At 36.0% G+C, this 13,016-nt stretch overlaps 4 protein-coding genes across 4 annotated transcripts; 2 read left to right on the forward strand and 2 right to left on the reverse strand.

Annotated features, from left to right (window-relative positions):
- Positions 1-23: 23 nt before the first annotated feature.
- On the reverse strand, positions 24-3,247 carry LOC106431076 (stomatal closure-related actin-binding protein 2-like). The gene is made up of 13 exons (XM_013871883.3): positions 3,075-3,247; positions 2,683-2,990; positions 2,311-2,439; positions 2,039-2,131; positions 1,792-1,938; positions 1,642-1,710; positions 1,447-1,530; positions 1,186-1,366; positions 997-1,113; positions 852-910; positions 645-776; positions 399-548; positions 24-272 (listed from the first exon to the last, which is right to left on the reverse strand). Exons 1-13 carry the CDS (start codon positions 3,136-3,138, stop codon positions 246-248), a joined length of 1,560 nt encoding a protein of 519 aa, XP_013727337.2. The 5' UTR covers positions 3,139-3,247; the 3' UTR covers positions 24-245.
- A 988-nt stretch (positions 3,248-4,235) lies between these two features.
- Positions 4,236-6,619, forward strand: LOC106431107 (phosphatidylinositol 4-kinase gamma 1-like). The gene is made up of 2 exons (XM_022691149.2): positions 4,236-4,590; positions 4,712-6,619. Exon 2 carries the CDS (start codon positions 4,859-4,861, stop codon positions 6,332-6,334), a length of 1,476 nt encoding a protein of 491 aa, XP_022546870.2. The 5' UTR covers positions 4,236-4,590; positions 4,712-4,858; the 3' UTR covers positions 6,335-6,619.
- Positions 6,620-6,875: 256 nt separating this feature from the next.
- On the forward strand, positions 6,876-7,601 carry LOC106431115 (cysteine proteinase inhibitor 3-like). Its single transcript, XM_013871927.3, has 2 exons — positions 6,876-7,172; positions 7,254-7,601. Exons 1-2 carry the CDS (start codon positions 6,963-6,965, stop codon positions 7,434-7,436), a joined length of 393 nt encoding a protein of 130 aa, XP_013727381.2. The 5' UTR covers positions 6,876-6,962; the 3' UTR covers positions 7,437-7,601.
- A 162-nt stretch (positions 7,602-7,763) lies between these two features.
- On the reverse strand, positions 7,764-10,435 carry LOC106431114 (cytochrome P450 98A3-like). The gene is made up of 3 exons (XM_013871926.3): positions 9,780-10,435; positions 8,850-9,247; positions 7,764-8,561 (listed from the first exon to the last, which is right to left on the reverse strand). The coding sequence occupies exons 1-3, from the start codon at positions 10,261-10,263 to the stop codon at positions 7,917-7,919; spliced, it is 1,527 nt and encodes a 508-aa protein (XP_013727380.2). The 5' UTR covers positions 10,264-10,435; the 3' UTR covers positions 7,764-7,916.
- Positions 10,436-13,016: the final 2,581 nt, after the last annotated feature.

Below are 13,016 nucleotides of genomic sequence, written 5' to 3' on the forward strand. Positions count from 1 at the left end.
ATGATAAAAAGTTAATACACAAATTCTTTATAATTTTTTTTTTCATTTTTATTACATTAATCATTGAATAAGCGAAAAACTGTTCTGTTATTACATACAAACAAAACTTGATTACAATCTCACACTAATAATAACTAAACCAATCAAATCAAATAAGAAAATGCCAACCAACTAAATACACACAAAATGTGCTTCCTGCCTAAAACTATGCAGCAAACACTTTTAGGATATCTTCATCATAAGCTCTAATCGTCTGGGCCAACCAGAGTGACCTGCATGATTTCAAAAGTGGTTGCTCACAACAGAAATTTTCTACAAGAGTGACTGTATCTTCAGAGAAGTAAGGCTTAACAAGAATAGAATCAGAAAACATGTTGGATTCAGTTAGATTTACTCACACTGCAGTCATATGCATATTTCCGGGAGAGAACAATGGCTGCATTACGTTCTTGCTCTGACTCGAAAGTTAGCAAGAAACTCAGACCCTTTCTTGGTTGCCAGAACAATGTCTTTGCAGGAACATTTGCATTGTCTCTCACTCCACACATCTGAAAAACAAAATGTTACCAAACCATTTAAGAAAGAAGCTTTAATACAACCAAATAGGCAGAGAGTGAGCAACAGCCACAGGCTCTAGATTTTACCTGCATGGAGGTTGAATATATTTCTCTGGCCTTCGTGATCCATCCTCGGGACAGCTTTATCCTCGTCTTTCCAACAGTTAAGACGTGGGATCTTGATGCATGTTCTTGCCCATTCATCTGTGATATAACCACCTGAAAAGAAGTGCAACATGTCAACTTACATTAGTACAAGAACACAAACTATAACTTCAGAAATTGTAACCATACTGTGAATTCACTGTTGGATTTGCGCATGAGTGATTCAACCCGTGATTGCAAGCCAGAAGCTATAGAAAATTGTAATCAAATTAGCCATTATTGTTGATGATTTCTCCATTATATAAACTGTATTGAGTATTCTTGTAACACCAACCAGTATTAATAGGACCATCGGTTGTAACAGTGAGTTTCTGACCGTTAGAAAGAATGTCTGCTTGTATGACCCTACCAACATCATATGGTTCTGGAGCATATACAGATCTGTTGGCACCTGAGATGGACAACATGAAACCTTCTCAAGCTAACAAAGATAAACAATCTATAAATATGCGAATGCCAATACCAGAGATAGCTTCTCTTCGACTAGACTCAGATGCTGCACGGTACCACTGGACTGAACATTTGGAAACATCTGAAGCACTCTCTGAGGAGGCACGTATTCTTAGACACGAGCCAAGACTTTGTGCACCCTCAAGAACATACGGACATGACTTGGACCCTTCCACTCTCTTGATTCTTCCTATCTATGGATATATTTAAGAATTAAGAGAAAGATAGCTCTAGCAATATGTATGTTGAAAGATGCCAAGATATAAATGTATACCTCTCTTTGAAGTTTAACTGAATATGCTGACTTCTCTTGAATTTGACTCTTTAAATCATGAATCTCATGTTTCATGCCCATCACCTACATTATATATACCACCTCAGTTTATAACATTTCAAATATGACCAATTTCAAATCATGAAGTTAATTGTAACATTTGGATTATATTGTCGAAAAGATGAGTAGTTGGACCTTGGTTGGTTGATGCATCAGTCTGATTCTTCTAGCCTCCTGAACTTCCTCAACTAGTTTCTCCACATTCTGTTGAGACATTACATAACTCCTTTACTTTAAGAAACAAAACGTATGAAAGGAGAGATTAGTCTTAAACTTGAGACATACAGGTCCTTGATCTTGAGAAGCCTTAGAACAACGCTCACTTTCATTAAATTCCCCACCAAGTCTCATCACAAGATCCCTTGCACTCTCGATTTCAGCACAAGCAAACGACCTTTCCTGGTTTACTAACTTCTTAGCATCTTCTGAAGCCTGAGAAACACAATGAATCAGCCTTAGTTTGACTGTTGAAAGAAGTATAATCAACCTAGAATTGAACTGAGTCTACAGCAAAACTTTCTGATGTACCTACCTGCTTGAGGAAGCTTGCAAGTTTCTTCACTTCAAACCTTTCTTGAATTAGCCCACCTTCATGTTGAGTTAACGTAACGGCTAGTGACTCAACCTACAATACAAAAAACAAACTGTTTACACTCTGCAACAAATACTATTTTGCTTTACTATTAGATACAAAATCTCCCACATCGAAAGTAAGAATGATTAATCCATTGGAAACCTATCTTTTTTTTTTTGAAACAACTTGGAAACCTATCTAACTTAATAAAAGTAAGAGAAGCTAGTAACCATGGAGATTGCTTTTTCTACTGAGTCCTTGTTACGCCCATCCATACGACCTCTCATGGCTTCTAAAGCATCTCTAAGTTTCTTTAGCATAACATGTCCTTCCAATGAAGTCACCTCATTCGACTTTGCCTATAATATTCCATACACATTAATGCATATTTCATATGAAACACCAGTCATGGATATAACAAGTGAAACATTGGCCTTGAGTCTCCAAATTGTTTTTCGAATTAATATATATCAACATACAGCTCTCAAACTGTTTAATAATTACAATTTTGTTAAATTTTTTACCTAAATTATTTATGGATCTAAAATCTTCTGCCTGATTAATAAAATAAATAAAAATAGAAGGAACTATAATGATGGAACCTCGGCAACTAGTTTAGAAGCTGCAGCTAAGTTCTTGTCGAACTTGCAAGCGAGGTCACGAACTGAAAGACGCTTGTGTTGATCTGACAAATCTCGTGTCTCTTTGTCAACGACATCTTTAACAGATGGACCTTTTTCATCTTCTTCAGGCTCATCAATGATCTGATCATCAGGTCCTAACTTGTATGATGGAAATCTATTAGAAGCAAAGCTCACATCTGCTGAAATAGGTTCAAACACTACCGATTTTTCACACACTCTTCTTGCTTTCATTTCAGGACATACTTTAGTCATTGTCAGGATCTTATCTGCCAAAAAAAGAACAAAGAAGAAGTTAAACTGACGTGTCTTCTTCATGTAATGATCAATCTTGAAGATAAGGAGACAGACACCTTTGGTCTTGTTGTGAATCTTGAGTCTCTCTTCCCAAAAACAGCTCGCTTGACTGATCATCATTTTCTTTCTCTTTCTCTCTTTCTTTCACGCCATCATCGTTACAGAGTGCACAAAAGAAAAAACGTTTTTAAAAATTATTTGGACAACTTTCTGGTCCGCCTCTTATTCGTTGGAAGCGTCGTCTGAAACCCACGCGCCGTCAGGTCTCTGGGTGTGCATCGCTGTTGTGGGTCCCTCTCACTTCCTCGTGGGCTAATTGGTCTAAGTATGACTCTTTCTCTTTCTTTATTTATTTTCAAATAAATAAAATATTATTTTCTGTTTTTATCTTTCTTTTTTTTTTTGGGTCAAATTTTCTGTTTTTATCTAATCTTCTCAAGTTTCATATGACATTTCAATTGTACTATATTATAAATACATTTTTTTTTTCATTTTTGGGGTTCCTTTTCTCTTTTTGATGAGAGTTTAGATCTTTAATCTCATCAATGATTGTCTCTTACAATAATAAGTATAGTCTAATAGCTTCCATTTTGATAGCTGTGGAAGTATATATGTAGTGAACCCGACAAAGTGCTAACGTTATGTGCTTGTTGCTTAGTGACCAACGATAATAATTATTTAGTTTTTGGATTGAAAGAAGCAGAATTATTGGCAAATGAATTGGATTTTTATAGAACATGCATGCATGCATCCTGTATTTCCTATCCATGGAATCTAAGTTGGTAGGTTCAGAAAAAGAGACTTTTAAATTATTATTTATTGAAAAGGAACATTTTTGTTGATTAAATGGATAGTTGCAACTTACCAAACTTTCTTTTGGACCTTTATAATAATAAACACTGTCCAAAGCATATGATAAAGATTTAAAGATGATGACAGGGTCGAATAGTTGACTTAGACTGTTATATTTTTGAAGATTCAAACTATTAAAACATTCATCTTATGTAATTTCATGATTTATTAATCCGTGTAGAGAACTCTAAAAATATCATTTAACTTGGCCTGTTGGCCATATGAATTCTTTATCTCTAGATTTCAATAATGCACATGACCAAAAAAATGAACAAACTCACCAAATATGTAATATTTTGGATATATAATCAAACATAACTTGATCTTTAACGTATAAACTCTGTATTTCTTCATAACCACGTTACTGTCCAAAGCAAAACCGTTTGTTTTCCGTTTTAAACAACATTAACCTGAGATAAAGAGCTTAGCCTTATACCTATTTCAGAAAGTTCTTTTCTATGTTTATTTTTAGCAAAACTCTTTGTTAATTTTTTCATCAGAGAAACGCGGGAAAACCTAAAACGTAAATAAAGTAAGGAGACATTTATAGCATAACATAAAGGGTTGAAGAAAGAAGAAAAAAAAAAGAAGTATCGTTCCAAAAGAGGGGAGTCTCAGGAAAAAAAAAGAGAGAAAGTTTTTTTTTTCCGGTGACGGTGTCGGCTTCTCTGACGCTCCCCCCTGCCTTTCTCTCCCTGAATGCTTTCATCTGTATTCAGGGTTCGTTTTCTTGATACCTTCTTCTTCAAGAAACCTCATGCCTTGTTCTTCAAGCAGTCTCCTCTTCTTGATTTTTTAGGGCTTTTTTGTAATCATCTTTTTGATATATTTTTTTTTGCAGAAAACTGCGGCTATCAATGGTTGGAGGAGCGAATACTTTAAAGGGAACAATGGATTCAAGCGACGCAATTAAAGCACACACCATCGTCTAGGTTTAAGAAAAAACGAGTTCTTCTAGGTTTTAAAAAGATAGTGTCAAGTTGTTTGCATGAATTGCTTGGCTACGACCATAACCATCACTTGCAAACCAACATTGATCTCGGATATGGCCGTGGCTATTGATCCATTCAGTGACAAGTTCCCTTACTTCAACCGTTCCTCACAAAGATGCAGACTCCAATCCCTCACCAACCTTGACTTCAGCTTCCTTCAATCCTTTAAACCAAAACCTGAAGATGACAACATCCATAGAAGCGTCTCTTCTCCTTGCTTCTCTATAGCTGCCTCTGCTAACATGGAAGAAGATAAGAAAACAACCGCTGCTCCACAGATTGAGATTCTTGGTGGACAGAGAGTTACCACCGTTCGTGCCCTAGTGGCTGAGGTGACAATGGCTATTGTCTCCGGAGCCCAGCCTATGCTTTTACCAAGTGGCTTGGGAGGTGCCTATCTTCTCCAAACCGGGAAGGGTCACAACATTGCTGTGGCTAAACCGGTTGATGAGGAGCCTTTAGCTTTAAACAACCCTAAAAAGTCTGGAAGTTTGAGGCTAGGGCAACCTGGTATGAAACACTCTATTCCTGTTGGTGAAACTGGTGTAAGAGAGTTAGCTGCTTACTTACTTGACTACCAAGGCTTCTCTAGTGTTCCACCAACAGCTTTGGTTAGTATCTCACATGTTCCTTTCCACGTCAGCAACGCCTTCTCCTCCATGCCCTATAAGGTTGCTTCCTTGCAGAGATTTGTGTGTCATGATTTTGATGCTGGAGAGTTAGGTCCAGGAAGCTTCACGGTTGATTCGGTTCATAGGATAGGTATACTTGATGTGAGGGTGTTGAACCTTGACAGGCACGCAGGGAATATGCTGGTGAAGAGATGTGATCGAGACAAGGGAGTTGGAACTGCTGAGCTTGTCCCTATAGATCATGGTCTTTGCCTCCCTGAGTGTCTAGATGATCCTTACTTTGAATGGCTTAACTGGCCTCAAGCTTTGGTTCCATTCACAGACACTGAGCTGGAGTATATATCTAGTCTAGATCCTTTCAAGGACGCAGAGCTTTTGAGAAGTGAACTACACTCTTTGCCTGAATCTGCCATAAGGGTCCTTATAGTATGCACCGTTTTCTTGAAACAAGCAGCTGCTTCAGGGCTTTGTCTTGCAGAGATAGGTGAGAAGATGACTCGAGACTTCGCTAGAAGTGAAGATAGTTTCAGTCTGTTGGAGACCCTTTGCACCAAAGCAAAAGCAACTGTAGTTAACAAAGGAAATGAAGTGAAATGTGAAGTGGAGGTTCATGTATCTAAACCACCTTTGGCTCCCAAAGGACCACATGCAAAAGAAAAGAAGAGAGGAAACACCATGAGGAGCATGAGCCCATCAATGAGTGTGCACCATGCTGAATCAGAAGGTGTTTCTTTCGGGGACATGACAACAGTCCAATGGGACATGTTCCTGGAGAGCTTCCAGAGACTTTTGCAAGAAGCACTGAGCAAAAGGCTAGTGCCAAGTTTAGGAAAACAATAATAAAAGAAGACAAAGAAAAAACAAAAAACTTAACCAATAAGATGAAAAATCTCAAAAAGGTTAAAACAAACTTTCAGGTGTTTATATAGAGGTAAACAAGGTGTGCATATGAACATAGGCTAACTATTTAATACCTTAGAAAGCATATGGATTATGAGACGAGCAGAGTAAACCGTCCAGTCCAATATACTTGTTATTTTTTTCTTCTTTCTCATCCCATATTGTATCATGTTATTCTGAGCATTAATTACCATTAAAATTTTCTGTATAAAATCAATTGTAATGTAAGTATGTAACTGATGTAATCATATATATTCAACTCAATTTAAGTTTACTTGTTCACAAGATATCAACAAACTAATTATTACTCCTTAGAGAAAACAGAAGAAGTAGTAGCTATTCTTATTCTATATGAAATAATGCATCTAGAGTGCGTGCCGTTTTTCTATTTTCCAGAAATCCACATGTTGCCGTTTTTCTTTTTTTTCTTATCTCTTTGACTTCTTATAAAGAAGGAAACACTCACCCTCTCAGTTAATGACACGTGTCATTCGTTCCGTGACTTGTCACTTTTCAAGCGACAACGTAAAGAGACCGGCGAGGCCACCCACAACTTGTGAATCTGAAAATGGAATCAAAAGCTTTCGTATCTGTTACGTTCTTGATTGTAACCCTCCTTCTCTGTCGAACAATTCAACCAAGAAGTTGCAGATCAATAGAGAAAACCACGGAGAAGACGATGATTTTAGGAGGAGTTCATGATCTCCGAGGAAACCAAAACAGTGGAGAGATCGAGAGTCTCGCTCGATTCGCTATTCAAGAACATAACAACAGAGAGGTTTTCAATTCCTCTCTTTTCTTGTTACAAGAATCTTTGTCTGATTAACTTTTGTTTTGTTTTCTTGTCGGGTAAGTGTAGAACAAGGTTCTTGAGTTCAAGAAGATTGTAAAGGCAAGAGAACAGGTGGTTGCTGGAACCATGTACTACTTAACTCTTGAAGCAAACGAAGGTGGCCAGGCCAAGAACTTCGAAGCCAAAGTTTGGGTGAAGCCGTGGATGAACTTCAAGCAGTTACAAGAGTTTAAAGAATCTTCTTCTTGAACATTTCACTTGTTCAAAGGGTAATAATCTAAATGTTTCTGCTAAATTATATGAAATAAATAAGGCTGAGATAGCTTTGTTTCAGACCAGTGTGTGTAATACTAAACTTGAAGTTAATGTAATCAAGGAACCTGTTATGGTTTCTTGTAATTTTTTTTTTGGTAACTATAATGAGTTTAGGCTTTAGACCCTAATCTCCTCCATGGACTGGAATCAGTTTGCGCTATACTAAAAATATAGCGTAAATCATTTTTTTTTATCGGAACTAGGAGCACAATAGTACCAACGCCTGGTTGTGTATATTTGGCTTTCTGTTTGTTATTACAATGAGAAAGAAGCTGGTTACTTTTGCTTATTTTTGATACAACTAATCTCATCAAAAAGCTTTCAATGATAAACCACAAAAGAGACATGCACACAAAGAAAACAACAAGGCCATCAGCATCACTAGCAACAGCAGGATGTGAATCAGAAAGACGGTTACATATCGAAAGGCACACGTTTATAAAGTTCAGAAGGCAACCGAGGAGTGGCAACGGCTTGAACAGGAACACGCATGTAAGTAACGAGTCCAGGGTTTTCAGACATGTCAATCTCCTCTGGTTTAGTGCCTTGAGGCGGTGTCCAAACGAAATGGTGAAGCAAATGACCCATCATCGAAGTCACCAGATTGATACCAAGTTGTGCACCGGGACAGACTCGTCTTCCTGCTCCAAAGGGAAGCAGCCTAAAGTCATGACCTTTCATGTCAACATCTTCTTCCAAGAACCTCTCTGGTCTAAACTCTAATGGGTTTTCCCATACGGATGGGTCTCTAGCCACCGCCCAGACGTTCACATGGACGTTTGATCCTTTGGGAATGTCGTAGCCTCCTATCTTGACGTCTGCGTTGGATCGGTGAGGAAGCATCAGAGGCGTTGGAGGGTGGAGTCTGAAGGATTCTTTAACCACGCATTGCAAGTAGGGTAAGCGTGAGAAGTCTGGCTCGGTTAGGACCCGGTCACGTCCGATAACACGGTCGAATTCTTCTTGTACTTTTTGTTGTACTCTTGGATTCTTGATCATCTCCGCCATGCCCCATTCGGCTGTTATAGCGGACGTGTCCATCCCCGCCGTGATCATATCCTGCACACACACAGAATGACCTAACGTGAGCAACAAGAAAACTACATTACTCAAAGGGTCTAAATGGTTGTTCTGTTTTTGGTGTTAGCTAGCTCGAAAACATCAAACCAGCTAACGGAGTGTAGGACCGCGAAAATTCTAATTGAAAATTACGATCTAACTCAGCTCATTAGGTTTATAAATAAATGGTTACAACACTAATTGTTGTGCACCGTCTTAGCAAACCATTTAAGCCTAAAGATTCAAAATGTATCTCAATTTAAGTTCATATATAAACACTAAACGCACCCATAATAGACCAATGATGGTGTCTTCACTAAGATCATACTGATCCTTCAATGTAAGCAACGCATCAACGAAATGCTGTTTGGCTCCACTAGACTTTTGACGTGCCAAAGTGTGCTCCTCCATGATAGCTCGCGTGAGGAGGTCCCTACGAGCTCCGTGCTTAGCAAACGCCTTCTCATCCGCCGGAAACATCCACCGGAGCCAGGGGATGTGTTCAGCTATCGACAGTGAAGCACCTAGCTTCAGACCGTTGGATACTATGGCCTTGAACTCAAGCCCTTGCTCGTCCATCACACCTTCTGCGTTCACAAAACGCTTCCCGAACGCTAGGCGCGTTATGTTGTTGAACGCAACCGCTCCTAAGTACTTCCTCAGTTGTAATCCTTTCGTTTTATTTTCTGAAGACGGAATATATCAGACATAATAAGTTTATGGGGTTATAATGAGTTGAATTTAGTTAGAGTTGGTTGATTTAAAAAATAAAAAAATATTTTTTAAGTTGTAAAATTTTTGAAGAGTTTTTTTTTGTATTTTAAAAGTTTATGAAAATATTCAAATATAATAATTTTAAGAATCTAAAGGATATATGCAATATTCTGAAGAAAAAAATTATAAGTTAAACTGTTTATAATTCTTTGAAGACCAATGAATTGTTTATGATGCTAAATAATCATTGATCCAATAAACTAGATTTTAGTAAAAATGTTTTTTTTTTTTTTTAGTAAAAATGTTAATTTAGTTGAAAATGTTAGCATATCATTACAAATTCATTTCTCATACGAATGTTAGTAGTGCGAAGAGTTATTAATTTGATTATTCAATCACAAATAAATTAGCATAATTAGATTATTTATTAATATAAATCAGATTCATAAATAAATAGTAGTCTTTTGTATGAAAGATTGACCTAAAATGATATTGATGCCGTACCAGGAACGTTACAGTCTCTGAAGACGGACTCAACCATGGCAGTGACTTCATCTTCACGTATAGGTCTAAGAGACTCGAGTCGTTTAGGTGTGAAGAGCTCAAGCGTGCAAACTTTTCTCACCTTCACGTAGTGTGGCCCATAATCAGCCCATATAAGATCCTGACCGTTGCGGCTGAATGCTTCCGTCGATCTATTCCGGTGCCGGTCGGCGAGTTTCTGGTCGTGTTCTTTGAGGACTTCTTTAGCTAGCTCGGAGCTAGATACGACCACGTTTAAGATAGAACCAATCCAGACCGATATGATTGGTCCGTAGGTTTGAGCCCACTCATAGTAGCATCTGAACCGGACCGGTTTTATGTCGTTGAGGTTACCGACGATAGGCTTGGGACGTGGGCCTGGTGGGAACTTGAATCTCAGCCGTTGAATCAGCTTGTAAGAGACGACGGCGGCAAGTGTCGCCGCCGCTATAAGGAACCACGACATGGGATTGGTCAGCAAACTATTAGTAAAAAGGAGAAAAAGTATAAATTGAATTCACTTCTAGAATTCTAGATAGATGTGGTCGAGACTTTGAGTTATATTAGGGAAGGGGTTGGTGAACCGAATTATTTTGTTTATTTTAAAATGAAAATTGGGAAATATTTAGCTTTTAGCAAACACATTATCTTTTAGACTTAAATATGGAATTAAATCGCAAAGTTCACGGCACAAACAAAAAAGTGGACGATGTCCATTATTGATGATGTTAGGGGGAAGTTGGCAGAGAAAAAAATACAGAAGTGGAAAAAAGCTACATTATTTTTTAACTTTTCATTAAGATCGGTAGTTTATACAGTTAAGGAAAATTTTCATAGAAAAAATCATTGCTTTGGATTTCACTGGTTACTTTTTTTTTGAACAAATTGAGGTGAAATCCATCCACTTGAGATTTTTTTCTTAACAACTTTTCATCATTTTTGTTCAACTTTTCATAATAATGTGTGAACAGTAGTGTTTTATATATTCACTAATATAGTATTATTGCGGCAAGGAGTATATTTTTCTGTTTTATTTCATAATTTTACACTAATATCTTTACATAATTTGTCAACGGAATTAAATAGTTTATGAGAAATGTTGGTTTTTCCAGTGTATAAAATGTAAAATGTTAAACCATTAGACAAAAAAATAAAATGTTATTATATTATATAGTTTTACTGTCAACAAATGTATTTAGTTGAATATCAAGCATTACTGCATGAATGTTCAAATACATGCACGTTAGGTAGCTGTTAGTTAAATAAGGATCGCACGTTAACAATAAAAACTAGGGAACAGAAAGACTGCAAACATATTTTCTTATAAAGATAGAATCACAATCAGCTTCCTTCTAAGTGTATCTATCTTCTTCGAAAATAGCAAAGTCTAATCGACACTAAACTAGTATTGTTGCGTCTCCTGCCAGTGCCATCACTAAAATTATATAATCATTTTTTCTATTTCAAATTTTGAAAACATTCGTTTGACGGTATTAAATGCTTATTTGTCTCTCCCTACATAAGATAAGACCGAGGTCACAAGCGTTTTGTTAGCGAGTGGGGAAGGGTAGGAAGCTTTAGTTTTGAGGTTGGTGTCAGGGCCACGTCACCTTTATTGGCAATCACATGAAGTAGAGAGGGTTGGTACGATTCAACCAGAGATAGCTGCGTGCGATAGATAATGGTTTATACTCGCTCATTACAAATCAAACTCTGTTTTTATTTCACCAATTGAATTTTCAACAAAAACTAGTATGTTCACCTCAAATGTATGTACGAGATCATGATCTAATCAATAATTAATCAATTCTTAAGAAATAACTATGTTGCTTTTGTTTCAAAACCAAAAAAAGTGCGGGAGATTCGGTGTTGTGTGTTGTGGGCTTGTGGGACAGATAAGTAGGTGGGTGTGTTTGGTGAGACGTAAAATTTGTTTACTTTTGCGTACTTTTTCTGTAGAAGACTTGTTAAAAAATTTGTTATTATATTCATATAGGTGAAATGTTATTTTATATTCATTATAGGTGGGCTTAATCATTCAATATGTGGCTCCATAAGAAGCAAGTGTTATTTAATTTTGTAACACATATAGACCCTACTTTCTCATGGGTTAAATTTGAATGCCTGGCATAACTTCTCCCAATTTAATGATGTTCAGCGAACATATATATTGTTGTTGAACATGTTTTTTTACATTCACTTTTTGTCTTCCAGTTTAATGATTTTTAAACATACATTTATTTGTTGAAGATATTAGACTATTTTCATTGTATTTTGATATTCTTTTATTTAATATAGATAAATTCTGAATTTACTCCAAAGTATTTAAAAATAATAATATTTAAATATTTAAACAAAATAGAGAAATTTAATTCTTCTCTTAAATATACAAATATTACTTTTAATTATAAATAGATATGAAATATAGTAAATATATATTATTATAGAAAACAATATAGAAATGAGTTAAAAATGTTCATTCGTTAAAGAAAGGTTGGAGATGCTTTTACATGTAGTTTTAGTTTATTTTACCAACAATATATATTATATAGATCTGATACTGGACACGAAATATATGTAACTTTGTCATATAACCTTTAATCCTTTATATATATTGATTTGACTGGTTCAGTTCATATATTTCCGACTGGATTTCTATTCGGGGTTTATAATGGGTTTTATTCCGAACACTATCAAGCCTTTGGGCTTGTGTAAGCTTTGCCTAATGTTTTAATTTGTATCTACTTGGAAACTTGACCAACAGTTTCATTTGTCATCATTAGCCAATTAAAACACACAAATGGAGTAAATTAAATGCATAATAATATAGAGTACAAATTTCTCAAAATGAGCCAATTTCCATTATCCTCTTCTAACTCATTATCTTCCATGCTTTTTATGGCTTAATGTAAATTTCTAAGGATAAAATAAAAGTCTAAATTGTGTACTTTTGCTGCTAATATTGAAAAAACTACTATTAGTACATAAAATCCAATTGTGATTGTATTTTGTATAAAAAATATTTTTTTAAAAAATCATATATGATCATATCAAAAATTTAAAATATTATGTTTTCTAATAAATTTGTGAATTTTAATCATTTTAGAGAGGTTGAAAGCCATTACCCTGAAGAGAAAGATATTTAACAATAAAATAAATAGAAAAGAAAGAATAATAGCCAAGTTTTTGGATGTTCATCTGATTAATTTGATTTCTGTT

This window comes from Brassica napus, chromosome A4 (genome assembly GCF_020379485.1).
Source record: "Brassica napus cultivar Da-Ae chromosome A4, Da-Ae, whole genome shotgun sequence".
Classification (NCBI taxonomy): domain Eukaryota; kingdom Viridiplantae; phylum Streptophyta; class Magnoliopsida; order Brassicales; family Brassicaceae; genus Brassica; species Brassica napus.